Source organism: Chelmon rostratus, chromosome 24, assembly GCF_017976325.1.
Source record: "Chelmon rostratus isolate fCheRos1 chromosome 24, fCheRos1.pri, whole genome shotgun sequence".
NCBI classification, from domain to species: Eukaryota; Metazoa; Chordata; class Actinopteri; order Chaetodontiformes; family Chaetodontidae; genus Chelmon; species Chelmon rostratus.
Genome location: NC_055681.1, coordinates 13,552,374 through 13,568,342, shown reverse-complemented (window position 1 = coordinate 13,568,342; position 15,969 = coordinate 13,552,374). Strand labels below are relative to the sequence as shown.

The 15,969-nt window shown below is 45.7% G+C and overlaps 1 protein-coding gene across 1 annotated transcript; it reads left to right on the top strand.

Moving 5' to 3' along the window:
- Window positions 1–3,854: 3,854 nt before the first annotated feature.
- mxra5a (matrix-remodelling associated 5a) lies at window positions 3,855–15,770 on the top strand. Its single transcript, XM_041966434.1, has 8 exons — window positions 3,855–4,039; window positions 4,227–4,356; window positions 5,357–5,747; window positions 5,932–7,778; window positions 7,923–9,942; window positions 11,013–11,931; window positions 12,025–12,351; window positions 13,897–15,770. Exons 1-8 carry the CDS (start codon window positions 3,855–3,857, stop codon window positions 15,485–15,487), a joined length of 7,410 nt encoding a protein of 2,469 aa, XP_041822368.1. The 3' UTR covers window positions 15,488–15,770.
- The last annotated feature ends 199 nt before the right edge of the window (window positions 15,771–15,969 follow it).

Below are 15,969 nucleotides of genomic sequence, written 5' to 3'. Positions count from 1 at the left end.
ATAAAAGAAATGAAAGTTTCGGCTGTTTCAACAGATGACATATTAACCCAGTTTCCAGGAAAATCGGGTGTAAACTGGAAGTCAAATCCACTACATAACCAGCTTTGAGTTACCTTTTCACACATCCAAAAGGAACATTCATATGCACTCCTCTGTCTCTTTTTGCTCTGGCTGGGTCTCCACCCTCTCCTGAGGAAGTGATCCGGCTCTTTAGCTGCCAAACGCTCCCCACTATGTTCAGCAGCCAGTTTCTAACGGGTCTGCCGGCTGTGCAGGTGGTGTGAGGTGGGTTCATCGGAGCTCTTTCACACAACCGCCTGCATTCATTTGATTCAGATTTAGTGCAGCTTTTATTTTAAAATAATTCCCCCCGTTGTGTTGAAAGGTCAAAACATTTTGCTCCTTCCTGCTATCTGGAGCTGCCAAAAAGAGACCAAGCAGCAGCATGCAGGACCAAGACCAGGTTCAAGGTGAGGGTCACTAATATTGAGCTGGAGCTCGACGGCTTCTCCGCCGGCTCTTCCTGCCTTCTTGCAGTGTGAGGGTCAGGGTATGCTGGAAAATAACTTGTGTGTAGAACATGTTGCTGCAACCGCTTTGGAAAGCAAAAGTGTTTATAGCTGTTGAAATGATCACGCTGGTTTAATTATGGGGATGCCAGAGTACATTTTCAGATGGTCTCTGGGGGGGAAACATTTGCAGTGGTGCTGTGTAATGAGTTAAAAAAGAGAGATTAAGCCCTGCTTAGTTTTCCACATCCGCACAGCTGACCAATCACTGTGTGAGGCGACTGTTAGGGAAAAATCACCGAAATTGTCAGCCACATCGCCGCCCGCTTTATTTGCATGTAGGGATCTGTTCATGATAACGCCAGATTAAATGCAAAGGCTTACATTCGGATGTCATTATCCAGATAACGCATGAGATGATCGCATTAGTACCAGGCGGCATTGGGGTCGCAATTCCGTTAATGAGAAGCTGCAACAAAACCTTGGGATGAAAAGTGACCTTGTGTTGATGTGGAATAGAAGTGCAGCGGAGGAGAGAAAGACACCTGTATTTTAAATGAAGTGGAAGCTTAACATCTATGTGCGGCTTGATGAAATATTCATTCTTCAAATAAAATGATCCATGATGATTCATCGAGGCGCTCTCCGACCGCTGCTGCAGGCCACATGTGCTTTTAGATGCAGGTGTGCCACAGGCCCGCGGTGACACTGTGATGGATGGAGGCAGCGGGAACGGGGAGGCCATCCCTCCGTCACCCCTGACCTCCACTTTCCTCCAACTTAAACACTGTCACAAAGCCTGGACTCAGCGGCCGCGAGGCCTCTGGACCGCAGCACGTAGGTGATGGAGATTTCCAGAGACGAGCACGGAAGCCCGGGGGCCAAAGCTAACAGCGCGCGTCGTATTTCAAGGAGGACGAGCAGAAAATTCAACATCAACGTGGCTGAGCCTGTGATATCATGGCAGTGGAATCAGTTTGGAGCTGATATCAGACAGATAATCAGGCTCAAGCTTCACAAAATGACGCAGCAATGGACTTTTCACCCCTCCCCCTCAGGCTGCCCTGCCAGCTTCTGTTCTTAATATTTGCCCGTTGTAGTTATACTCTGTTTATCTATATATGTGTCATGCTTTTTTTTTTTTTTTTTCCAGTGGGTGTGTGTCTAGACAGCATGCTGTGCATATGTGAGTCAGTGTTAATGAAAGGGCTTTGAAGTTTACCTTTAGCTCCCGGCCCCCCTCTCTCAACAGTCAGAGAGGGCGAGCAGCAGCTGAACACCTCTCAGGCCGACGTGGCAGTGTGTATCACCACTAAATGCAGTTTAAAGTATTCATTCTAGTATAGTTGTTCAACATGGCAGATAAAGGTAGATTACAGAGTGTGGCCACACACAAGATGCTTGATTTCACACAGTTTTTATTCAAGTCAACTATCAGCATACGAAAGCTTGATTCTCTGTTTGACACTTTGGATGAACTGCATGTTCTTGTCCCGAGGCAACAGGGAGGCTTTCGACCCTCAAACCCTCGTAATCATGAATATTTTAATTGGCACAGGTTGTAACACCTCATCACGTGTTTCCGATCGTTCGGGTGAGGAGATGTAGTGGGCACAATGTCACATTTTAGGACAGGAATCCTCTTTCATGATGCAAAGCCACATGTTGCACAGTGCTGGAAGAGGGGAAGATACATTTGTCTGTTGAAAACATGTGCATTCATCGCTGAAATTACGTTTTAAAGGCGTGTTATTCTTCTATTTATTTCAAAACTGACAGCATGAATTATTTTGGATTGATCACAAGCCCCCATTGAAAAAAAAGGGATAAAATTTTAATCACTCTTTTACATTGCTCAGCAGCCAGAGCTAGCCTCAGGTTGGTCTTTCAGCAAAGCAGCATCTGTTTAGCGCCCTGCAGCCGGCACTGGCCCCCATGTGAGCACGTTTCACCTTTGTTTCATTTCTTGTTTGTGTCCACCTGCATCCCAAACTCACTGCGAGCCGCAATGACTGCAAGAACGGGACACTCAAGTGAAACCTGACCTTATTTGCAGCGTATTTACTGCGCATTCACCTGCCCCATAATAACAGCCTCTCATACTTTTATGACCCATGTTGCATTAAATCTATCCTCCACCCGCAGGACCTGCAGGATCACAGTCCAATTGCCGTCCTGTGCATGTTCCAAGAGGGCAGCAGAAACCCTCTTCTCCTAAATTCTACCTGCTGATGATGCAGTTGGAAGTTTCTTTTTTAAGGGTACTTAGTTGAGCCCATGGCCCAAACAGGTCTGGTTCCGGCCCTGTCAGGCGCAGCTCTGAAGCCACAGTTTGTCCAGTCTGTTTGGCCTTTTCAGGTTAATCTAATTTCTCATAGCTCCAACATGACTCGCTGAATAAATCCCACTCCCTTGGGTCGCGCACCCAAGCATTCTTACACTCAGCAGCATCAGAGCGCGTTTGGCTGTGTCACACTGCTCTCCGTCGAGACGCGCTGCAGAAACTCTCCTCTCTCCTCTCGGAAAACTTGTGACTCCTCCTGTTGCGTCTCCGGCGCGCACGCTGGCTCCTTCGCTCTTTGTTTACCGGAGATCCGCAGAGCACTCCGGCTTTCAGCAGAAGGAGCGCGACCTTTCTCCGAGGAGTTTTACATCATAAACCCCGCGTTCCTGTCCTCCTCTGCGCATTGTCACAGCTTGTAACCAACTTTTTTCCTCCCGATTTTTGTGCCATTTTTAATTCAGCCGCGCGGTTTCTTGACTTTGTCCATGCTGAAATGGATGAGGAGTTCCCCGGAGAGAGGCTATCAAGGTTTTGAGGTAAGAGCATCTATATTTCATCGCAAAGATTTGAGCTGAAGTGATTAAATATTGAAGAAGCGCTTTGCCTGGAGCCAGCGCTGCAGCGCAATGTGCGTCCCGGACTCCATCCATCCAGGCGGTGATGGAGGCACAGAGTCACCCACGAAACTTGAGCTAAACTCGGATCAGTGCTCCATCAAGTTCAGTTTACCTTTAATGCATTATGGCTGTCATCTGGGACTGTTTTATTCCAGTTCTAGTTTTACTCTCTGGAAATATCCCTCAGTTTTTTTTTTTTTTGTTGTTGTTGTTTTTTTGTTTGTTTTTTTTTTGCATTCTCTGTCGCCTTTTAAAGCGTTAAAGCGTTAAATCGCGACATGATAAGAATTATAATAATGAGTTTGTTTTGATTTTTGTCACATTTGGTAATCATCATGTTAATCGTGTTTATGCTGTGATATGTTAAATCTCAGGGGGTCATTCCTAGTGAAGCATTTCATTGGATTATAACAATCGCACGGATATCTCCCCCTCCCGATGAAGATGGACCCCTCCGCCATGTGCGTCCTGCAGACCCTGCTGGTGCTGATCCTCCTGCCCCCTGTCGCCTCTGTGCCCTGCCCCCGGCCCTGCTCCTGCCCCCAGCCCACCGAGCTCCACTGCACCTTCCGCTCCCTCGTCACCATCCCAGCCGCCGTGTCCAAACACGTGGAGCGCATGAACCTGGGGTCAGTCCATCCTCAGTATTGGCTGTGCATGCCTGTTTTTCCTGTCAGTGTTTGGATTACAGTTTTAATTCTGTATTAGAAAGAGATTAAATTTTTACGCCACGACAGTAAGCAGGCTCATGTATTGTTTCTCATGAATTTGGGTTTAGTGTTTATTACACTGCCTACTCTGTTTTTGTTGTTTCAGGTTCAATAGAATTAATAAGATCACAGACACGTCACTGGCTGGGCTGAGGAAGCTGGAGCTTCTGTTGGTGCATGGGAATGACATCCACAGTCTGCCTGATGGGGTGTTCAGGGACCTCAGTTCACTACAGGTGCACAGGCTTCACACACACTATACAAATGTTACCTTGGAAATAATAAAATGAATGAATGGCAGCTGTAGCTCAACTTTAAGTGTCCTTGAGCAAGACTCTGAGCCTCAATGGCCATCAGTTTCTTTATGTGAACCTTATGTTGGGTCCCATTCTGAATGTTCTGTTGATTTTTACCAGATTATAGTATTTTACAGCTCAGAGGGCAAATAATATTATCAGTAAGTGCCCCTTTGGAGGCTCCAAATGGTCTCTCTGAGTGTACCCACCTTGACAAAACCTGAGAGAAACAATGAAGAATGCTAGATATTAGTGCCATCATCACCACATTTGGATGTATTCAGCCATTGGTTCCATAGTTTGTCTCGGCTGGTCCAGCTGCAGCATATATTTCCATTTTAGAAAAAAGAAAAATACATTGGTAAGAAAATCCCTGAACTCCAAGTTGCCTCTTTAGGTGACAGTCACAATCACGAATATATTTGACAAGGTTCAAGAACAGCAACCACTTCATTTAGTTTCTCTCATACTTTCCCTCTCATGCTCGTGCTACTAGTTTATTATGACTTTTTTACTTTTGCTATTAAAATGCCAAAAATAAGACTGAAAGCTGGACCTGGCCTTTCCTCTCAATTCCAGAAGAGACAAATGTCTCAAAATATGCTTTTAATTGGAATGTGAATCAAAATGTCATCTACATAATAACATATATCAAAGCAATAGAACTGCACATGACAAAAAATATGCAATATTTTAACCCTTATTTTACCTTGAATATCTGACTTTCATTGTTGCCATATGCTAGAAGCTTATATTGAGTAAAATGTGTCTTCATCATCATTTAATGTAGTGACATTAAATAGAAATGTTCTAAATATGTGATCTCGCAACATTTAGTAAATTTGGTATCTTATCTTTAGCATGACATGGCAGTGTTAAAGAAGTTCCTCATGTTATTGTTACTAATGATGTCTTTCATTCTCGCTGTTAATCGGTTTAGATGTTGAAGATTAGCTACAACAAGCTGAAGGAGATCAACAGACACACCCTCCAGGGTTTGTGGGCCTTGGCCAGGTTGCACCTAGACCACAACCAACTGGAGTTCATCCACCCAGATGCCTTCCAGGGCCTCACCTCACTGCGGCTGCTGCAGCTGGAAGGCAACCGGCTTCAGCAGCTGCACCCAGCCACTTTTACCACCTTCACTCTGATGGGCTACTTCCACGTCTCCACCCTGAGGCACCTCTACCTGTCCGACAATGGGTTGATGTCACTGCCGTCCAGGCTGGTGGCCACCATGCCCCAGCTGGAGAATCTGTACCTCCATGGGAACCCGTGGACATGTGACTGCAACATGAGGTGGCTTCGTCGCTGGGATAAAACCTCTCCAGGTTAGACTTAAAATTTCTGCGCTGCAATTTAGCGTTTTCATTTAGATCTTTCTTTATTCTTGTGGTTAAAGACTAGTGAGCTGGTACTTTAGAGTTTGTGCAATGATTTATATTTTGAAACATTCAAAGATGATAATTGTGAGACTGCTTCAAGGTCTATCTGACAGTGTTGTTTTTTTTCTAGGTGTCCTGAAATGTAAAAAGGACAAGGCACTTCCTGGTGGCCAGCTGTGTCCTATGTGCGCCTCTCCCAGGCACCTACAGAGGGAAGAGCTCCAGGCTGTGGAGAACCTAGTCTGCAGCAGCCCCGTCATCAGCTCTCCTCAAAGGACTTCCCCACCTGATGACATCGAGAGTGAGGTCATGACCACGGAGGACTTCAGTGAACCACTTGGAAACATCTCCCTGGGCCTGTCAGACGAGCATGGGAATGAAGTGGATTTGGAGTGTAGCATTAGCGAGCCAAGAGAGCTTACCAAGGTCAACTGGGAGCAGGTGAACCAGCTCCAGTTGGTCTCCAACATAACTTTGTCAGTGGATGTGGAATGCCCTGTCGATAGAGAAAAGTATGAGCGACTGTGGAGGCTAATCGCGTACTACAGTAATGTGCCAGCCCACTTACAAAGGGGGATTATGCTCAGAAAAGAGCCTCATCCAACCTATGTGTACAGACAGGACTCTGAGAGGGATGCCCTGTATTACACAGGTGTTAAAGTTAATATCATGGCCCAGCCGGCATGGCTGATGCAGACATCTGCAGACCTTCAACTGAACAGGCTCCAGTCCTCAGCCAAGATGGTAAAATTGATCCTGAGCACAGACTTCTCAGAAACAGTGGAGGCGGAGCTGGTGCGGAGAGAGAGGAGGACATGGGTCATGATCGAGTCAACAAACGTGACTCATAAAGTGTTGAGTGCTATGCTGGGAAGCCCAAGTCAGATGTACTGTAATGTGCACAGTTCTGGCCAACCAATCATCCACTGGATGCTGCCGGACGGCTCCAAGGTGGAGGCACCATACAGCAGTCCAGACAACAGGGTGTCTGTGTCCAGTGAAGGACGGCTGGCCATTAAAGCTGTCAGCCACGCAGACACAGGAATTTACTACTGCATTGCTAAGGTTCATGGAGACATTGCTGTCCTGCCGTTCCATCTAACAGTGCAGGAATCCTCTAGCCCTCCCCCAGGAGAGGATGCCTCAATTACCCCTATTGAGGGATTTGCAGGGAATCCCATTTCCCTGCCCTGCACAGCATCTGGCTCTCCTGATGCTGAAATTAACTGGATTCTACCAAACAACAACATCGTCAGTTTCCAAGCCAACTCCTCCAGGGCGTTGGTCTATTCCAATGGCACTCTACATATCCCACAGACCCAGATATTGGACAGTGGTCATTATAAATGCATCGCCATAAATCAACATGGTGTGGATACACTGGCTACAAAAATCACTGTCATCAGGCGCAAAGGAGTGATCAGGCCTTTGAGGAAGTTCCCAGCAAGACCTCAGTCTGCCTCTGGGGTTAACACTCAAATTAAAGTCCCCACAGAGGATACAGAGGAGGCGTCAGGGGACATCGAGGTCACTCAGGTTGGGACTCCGATAACCCGCTTGGATCCCTCGAGGAGGAGAATTCAAGGAGGTGTGGCTGTAGGCAGGAGGGGCGTCCATCCATCGAGGAATATGTGGCGGAGGCCGCCAATGCAGCGAAAACCAACAGGATCCCGTGTTGAAGACAGGAAGGATATAGTTGAGAACCGGAGGAAGATTAATATGTCAAAAAGCAAAATAGACCCAGAGAAATGGGCTGATATTTTGGCTAAGATAAGGGACAGAAATGCTCAGAATACTGTAACACCGCTCCCAGTTCAGCATACAACAGAGTGGAAACCGACAGAGCAGACAACACAGCTGCAGGAAACTATTGAGGGATCATCAGATGGCGTGACTATGCAGGAAAAAGAGGGCCATGATTACTTCACAACACCACACACTCCAGTATTACATACACAAACGCAAACTAATAAACACAACACACAAGGCCAAGACACACATGTGACCTCTAATAGCCACACTGCACATGACGCGCGTGATATGACATCAAACAGTCTGAACACACACAGCATGCATGCTACAGCAAAGCCACACACCACACAGACTACTTACAATGTGCAACACACAACCCCTGATATGAACTTGGGTCTACACACAACTTCAAACAGTGTATTTTTCCTCCCACAGACCACATCTGTTCCCCTACATGCTGTCACTTTCTGGCAAGCTAAGACAAACACTGCAAGCAGCAGCAGTACATTTTCTCTGCAAGAGAACCATAGCACAAATACAGATGTCGATGGAGTCAAAACAGCTGATTGGTCCAAGGCATCAGAAAAGAGCAAGGATACGGATAGGCCAAATAATAACGAGAGAGAGCTTTATTTGAGTGGAAGGGAAATTATGCCTTCGGTCAACCCGAATCCATCAGAAGCAAACCTCGAGGAAAATGGAAGATATCTTAGTGAGGCTGCAACAACATCACAGTCAGATACTCACACACACATGCTTGATGAGTTGCAGTCAGTTGCTATGCTTACAACAGCGTCTCCAACGACTACACTTGCACCGATCACTGCAAGGAGGCGGTCTGAGGACCAATCTCCCCCACGGCTGGAACAACCCAACTCCAGGAGAAGGAACGGGGGTCGTCGGAGAGGGTCAAAGAGAAGGAAACAAAAGCTGAATGAATCCACCCAGTTTATTGCCACCACACCTGTAAATGCGCCCCTAGCAACAGTCAGGACCACTGCCTCCTCACAGCTAAAAATAGAACCATTAGACGTTACAGCAGCCAGTTTCAATCCCACTGTTCCATTCAGTGGAAGCCAAGCAGCGTCATCAGGCAGACTGAGTCATGAAGAAAGCACAGAATCAGGGCATGATGCCGAGGCAGCCACCAGACTCTCTTCACTACCAGCTTCTCCCCCCGAATCAAATGACGGCCTTCCACCCCTGGCCAAACCGCTACTCAAAAGCACATCAGTGGCACCATCATTTCCAACAGCCTCTCCAGGAGTGGGTCACGGAAAGACAAGTTCTCAAACAGCCATGGGAATCTCGGAGAGCGTGTCTCCTCCAGAACATTTGAATATGTTCACATCAGCCACTCAGCAGAGGTTTCTTCCACCTGTTAACCCCTTAGAGGAGACACAAACTGTTTCAGAAGACCTCGTGCCAAGCTCCGACAGTTCCTCTGGAGGTTCTCACGATGCAACACAAGCGCAAACAGATGTCAGGCTGAATCAATCAGGCCATCAATACACACCTACCCAAAAGATGCTTTTCAAGGAGACTGGCATGCTTTCTTTCCTGCTGCCATCTCCGTCTGCCTCAGCTGCTTCCTTGATTGAGCGTGAAGTCACGACAACTTCTGGATACACTTCAAGAGGCTTGATTACAGCGCAGAGCATGCTTTTTGAGGGTGATTTGGACACAGAAAAGGTTAGCACAAGTAAATCTACAGTGCCTGAATTGCATCATAGTCCTAGTCAAAATATAACCTCAAGCAGTGAGTCAGAGGTAGATAAGCATCCTGAAGAAACTGCAAACACTGGAATTAATGTTGATGTTGTTATCACACATCCCTCTGCTGCTTCATCAAGGCCTGATGCTGTCAGCCCATCCAGAGTGGTACCATATGTCACACCACCTGAAACGTCTTCCATAGGAGCAAAAATGGGCCCTTCATTGAGGGCCACCACTCAGGAAGCTCCCACAATCAACAACATTCCAGACATCAATAGTCAAGACCAACAAATCCAACACACCGCCACATCAGAACCTCAGGGAACATCAGACTTCCAGCCAACTGACCACAAACTGGCTCTGTTTAGTATAAATCCAACTTTCCCAGTCCTAACAGTGACCAGTGAGCAGACATTCAAGCAGACGGCCACCCCTGCCCCAACAACTGCTGCAATCCGAACTGATCCATTCAAAGAGGGGCTGCTAACAAGCACTCAGGATGCGTCCGGAAAGCACCACCTACCTGGACAAGGATCTATTCCAAGAGGGAAGCCAAGAATAACTACGAGCAATTTCCAGAGTTTCACTGTGAAAGCTGAAGCAGATGCTCAGCTTCCCTGTAAGGCCGAGGGTGAGCCAATGCCCTTCCTGTCATGGACTAAAGTTGCTAGTGGTATGTATGACTCAACCCCATAACTCATCTTCACGTACCATGCTTCTGAGAAGTTGTCTCAAGAGCCACAATGGCTGCTGTTGTTTCCTCTCTGAATGACTGAATATCCTCCTTGAGAGACATTGCCATCAAATCAATTTTATTGAAAATGTCACATTTGAGGATCAGTAACCATGACTCTGTCTGGGTTGTTAAACTTGATGTGGGAGCAGTAGGGACCCATTTCTGCTCATTTTTGAAGTAGGATCTGATGAGATTGGAAATTCAGTTCCTTCATTCAAGTCTTTTACTGTTTTCATTGTTTAGAGCTGGATTGGGCTCTCGGCCCTCACAGATGCTGATATAACTGTAGACGCTGACTTTATGACCATATTGCAGTCTTTCATATCTTTCAGATGCATGTGAAATATATAGCTTTAATATTAGATCACCATAATCATGATATGATTAATGTTGTATGTTATACAACATTTTATTTTTGATACTGTACAAGGATAGGATTACATGTCCTTGCTTATAACACTACTTGAGAGCACTCAAGCTCAAACCTGCTGTGAAGCAGATGTTGATGTTTATGTTCAGTGGTAAGCTTTTTATGGCAAATAAAGCATGTTTTGGATATGCTTAGAATTGGATTAAGATATGGGAAAGATTGTAGATATGGTTATCATGATGGTTACCATTACTTTCTGGAGTGGCACCTGTGGACTCACAAACATTATTTCACTACTAAAAGCTCAGGGTGCACTTCCTGATAAGTGACTAAGTAATGTGTAAAGTAAGTAAACCTGTGTGTATAATTGGGATGAGGACTGTACATCAACATATTTTCAACATTTTGAAAATTGCATATATTTCTTTGTATGGTATCACACCTACGAAAAAAAATTTATTGTGTTCCCCCTGTGAATACTCCACCAATTTTGCCTACAGTATACTGTCTTGTGTCTGCGATCAATACTTGATAATTAATTGATTTCCATAATGCTTATTATTAGATTCTCCTTAAATGTTATACTATGTGTGAGAAAACACTCTCATATTTGAAATCTCTCTTTCCATTCATGCAGAGATGAGTATTGCTCAGAACACCAGGATCCAGAGGTTTGAGGTCCATCCAAATGGTACCTTAATCATCAGGACAACACAGCCAATGGATGGGGGCCAGTACCTGTGCACAATCCAGAACCAGTATGGCACAGACAAGATTGTGGTCAACCTTGTGGTCCAGTCTCAGCATCCACAGGTCCTCCAGCCACGGGAGAGAGACATCACAGTGCATCTAGGTGGCAAAGTCGATTTGGAGTGTACAGTGGAGGGTCACCCTACACCTCGAGTCACGTGGGTGCTCCCTAACCATGTCCACATGGCTGCTGCCCCGCTTGGTGTTGCCCCTCAGCAGCGTTTGGCCATCTTGAGTAACGGAACCCTCCGGATCAGCCAGGCCACTTACACAGACAGAGGGATTTATAAGTGCATTGGCAGCAGTGCAGCCGGAGCTGATACAGTTTCAGTTCGCCTTTATGTCTCAGCGTTGCCACCTGTGATTCAGCAGACACAACGTGAGAACACCACACTCCCAGAGGGCAGCACTGCCTACATCCACTGCACTGCCACAGGTGCCCCGCAGCCCGTCATACGCTGGATCACACCTGACGGCCTGCAGCTCACTGCTTCCCAGTTTGTTAGTGGACGTAACCTCATCGTTTTTCCCAATGGGACCCTCTTCATACGGGGGTTTGGCTCGGACAATGTTGGGAGATATGAGTGCTCAGCCAGTAACGCTTTGGCGTCCAGCAGGAGAACAGTGATCTTGAGCATAAGGAGGAATCCGTCCTCTGCCAAGGCTAGTATCGTGTCATCGTCCCCTCAGAGAACAGATGTGATCTATGGGGGGAGACTGCTGCTCAACTGTGTGGCAACAGGAGAGCCCGAGCCCCGGATCATCTGGAGGACACCCTCTAAGAAGCTGGTAGATGCTCAGTACAGGTAACAAATGCACAAGCTAATTAATACTTTTCCTACTTCCTTAATTATAGGTTTGAATAAATACCTATATTGAAGTCTCTATTATTTTTGCAGTTTTGACCCCAGGATCAAGGTGTTCCCCAACGGCAGTATAACTGTCCATCCTGTGACCAACGAGGACAGTGGCGACTACCTGTGCGTGGCGCGTAACAAGATGGGCGATGACTACGTTCTTCTGCGGGTCAACGTGCTGACCAGGCCAGCGAAGATCAAGCAGACGCAGCAGCAGTCCAGTCAGGAGGTGATTTACGGTGGAGACCTAAAGGTCGACTGTGTGGCCTCTGGCGTCCCCAACCCCAAGATCAGCTGGGCGCTTCCGGATGGCACCATGGTCAACCCGATCAAACAAAGAGATGGTTTCACCGGGGGGCGTAGTCGCAGGTGAGAGCTGCTTACTAATAGTACAATCTTATAATAAACTGTCATTCTATTGGTCTGTATCACCACTTAGTCCTCTTCTGTTTGAGCTACATGGCTAACATTGGTTTTAAACCCTTAAAACCAATTCTGACACCTAATTTTTCCCCTGAATTAGCTATAAGTTTGGAAATCTTCACAATTCACACTCTGTGACAGTAGCATACATATAGACTCAGTTGCAATTTTATTCAGTCTCCCAAGTGAAATAATGCACTTTTGGTCATCTTTATTAACATTTTGGAGACTGTAGACTGTGTTTACTAAGAGCTGTTACTAAAAAGGACTTGCATAAATATGTAAGTTATCAACCTTTCACATTTTCACATAAATGTACAAAGGGATTCTTACACACATCCCCAGTCTCTGATGCTGAGAGATCTGTGTATTGCTGATGCACAAATAAGGAATATTAGGTTTTGCAGCGTTACTCTCACTTTCACACGACAATCTCACACACCTCCTTGTGTAGATGAAAATCGAATTGTTAAGAAGTTGTAGTTTTGATGACACTGAATGAATGAAAAGGGATGTACGAAGATTTCTGAATTCATTGTCAGTATGGTTATTAAATCCATTTTGGAGCGCAGCCAGTCAGAAGCGAATTCACTGCCAAGGCTGGAAAGCTGTCTTTATTGTAAACACTTGGATTGTGTTTATGGGGCACATCTCTTCATTCAGATCTATCCAGTGTGTACAGTCCAACTGTTACATTGAACTGATTTCACATGTAGAGTCATTTCTATGGAAAACCTGTTTGAGTTGTCATCTTAAAAGCATAATTAAAAATTAATGATTATTGAACTAATCACTATTGGCCAGTGGTGTTCATAAAAACCATCCTTTTGTTTAACAGTAAACCAGCTATTAATCAACTAAGACATGTAAAGATCCCTTTTAAATGCTTATATGTCCGTATCACTTATTGGAAGCTATTCCCTGACTCTGTGCTACAGTGGCAGCTCACCACTGTAAGATTAATGACTCCTCACTCTCGCAGAAAATTACTTTCTCAGGCCAATTTTTGCATGTGCTGCAGCCATACAATAACACCTCGGTATTTCAGCAGTATTTATTGTTTCCCACTATGACACGAAGAGCGTACTGTAAATACTACCTGTCAGTTTGTTCAGGTTGTGCAACCAAACATGTTTCTTTATGACACATCGTGGCTGACTGAACACAGAAAAAAAGGCTCATAAAGCAGCAAACACCAGTGCCTTTATAGTTACCTGTCTCAAAATAGCCCTGAAAATAAATACAGAGCCTACATTACTGGTATGCAAAGAATATCATTCAGAATAATACAGTTCTAGAAAAAGGCTGAGTGTTTCTTCAGTAAGAAGGGAACTATATTTGACCAAAGTAAATCTTAATAACCACATAATTGCATATAAATGTGAATGTTCATGTTCATTAATGCACATAACTCTTAACTGACAGCTGTAGTCATCAAAGTGTCACAACCACCATCTCTCTCCTTCTTTTCCCTTTCTGAACTGTTTGTAGATACGTGGTGTTTGACAATGGGACGCTGTACTTCAACGATGTGGGCATGCCAGAAGAAGGTGACTACACCTGCTATGCTGAGAACCAACTTGGCAAAGATGAGATGAAGGTTAGAGTCAAGGTCAAGGTTGCAGCTTCCCCACCAAAAATCCAGGATAAAGACAAAAAGGTCGTCAAGGTTTTCTATGGTGAGACTGTTACACTGAGATGCAATGCCAAAGGGGAATCAATGCCGGCCATCACGTGGATATCCCCTACAAATAGAGTGATCTCCCCAGCTTTAGACAAATACCAGGTCCTGGATGATGGCACACTGGTCGTTCAAAAGGTCCAACGTTTTGATGGAGGTAACTACACCTGCATGGCCAGGAACAATGCAGGACAAGACCATAAAGTCGTCAGGCTGGAGGTCCTGGTGGCATCTCCAGTGATCAATGGCTTAAGTGGAACTACCAACACCGTCAAGGTGACCGCGGTTCAGGATCAGCGGAAGTTTTTGGACTGTGTGGCGAAGGGAACCCCCACCCCTCGCATCATGTGGGTTCTACAAGGAAATGTAATCCTTCCTGCGCCATACTACAGCAACAGAATGACAGTTCATCAGAATGGTACCTTAGAAATCCGGTCACCCAAAAGGACAGACTCAGGGCAGCTGGCTTGTATTGCTCGTAATGAAGGAGGGGAGGTCAAGCTGGTGGTTAACTTGGATGTGAAGGAGACTGTCGAGAAGCCGCCAATTAGAGGTCCCAGAACAGATAGCCTGTCACTGACTGTGGGGAATACCATGACTTTGAATTGTTCCTTTGAGGGCTCAGCACTATCTCACGTCACTTGGATCTTACCCAATGGTACACCTTTGCATAGTGGTGCTCAGTTCTCTAAGTTTTTCCACCGACCAGATGGCTCCTTGATCATCAGCAACCCCTCTGTCGCTGAAGCTGGTATGTACCGCTGTCTGGGACGTAATTTCCGAGGGCTTGTGGAGCGTACAGTTACATTATCCCCAGGGAGAAGGCCAGAGATCATCAACAGATACAACACTCCTGTCAGCATCGTGAATGGCGAAAGACTTTTGCTTCATTGTCTAACTAGCGGTGAACCCCTCAGACTTACATGGACACTACCCAGTGGGGTTGTCCTCAACAGGCCACAGAGAGCTGGACAGTATGCCGTCCTGCCCAATGGGACACTTGCCATCCAACAAGTATCCATCTATGATCGGGGGTCATATGTTTGCAGAGCTGCAAACGAGTATGGCAGCTCTCCGCTTTCTGTATCGGTAATTGTGATTACATACCCCCCGAGAATTACCAACGGCCCCCCCTCTGTGACTTACGCTAAAAGTGGAGTTGCCGTTCAGTTGAACTGTGTAGCAACTGGGATCCCTAGAGTGGATGTAGCTTGGGAGACACCTGACAAAGCCCGCTTGGCTGTCAGCGCACAGCCACGCCTTTTTGGAAACAAGTACCTCCATCCGCAAGGTTCCCTCATCATCCAGAACCCAACGAAAAGAGACAGTGGTGTCTACCGATGCACGGCCAGGAATGCTGTCGGCATAGACTCTAAAGTTACATTTCTCAATGTGTTCTGAAGAATTTCATGTTTCACCGCGGTCCATTCCCATACTGTATGCCCAAGCAACTGCCTCCTTAAAAACAGCTGATGTTTTTAATGATCAAAATATTGTGAAAACTGCTGTCACAATGATGGAATAATGAGCTGATTGAAAATTGATAGTGTTTTCTCTGCCATCGTTTGCCACTTCCACCATTCTGTGTGTAATGCACATCCCTGGGACAGATCAATGGACCTCCTATTTTGAGCATTTATTTTTTATAGCCAAAGAGATTATATTTGCCAAAGAAATTGTGATTATGTTGGAAGCTAGACAAAATAATGCCTTGGTCTGACTGACATATTCATACGTTCCAGTTGCCTTTGTTCTATTTATTGCTCATAGACAATTTCAGTTGCAGTTTGGCTTTAGGCTAATAACTTTCATCGTCCTTTCTGACAGTGCAGCATAAATGATTTACACACCACTTGTAATATTTAATAACAAGGATTGAGAAT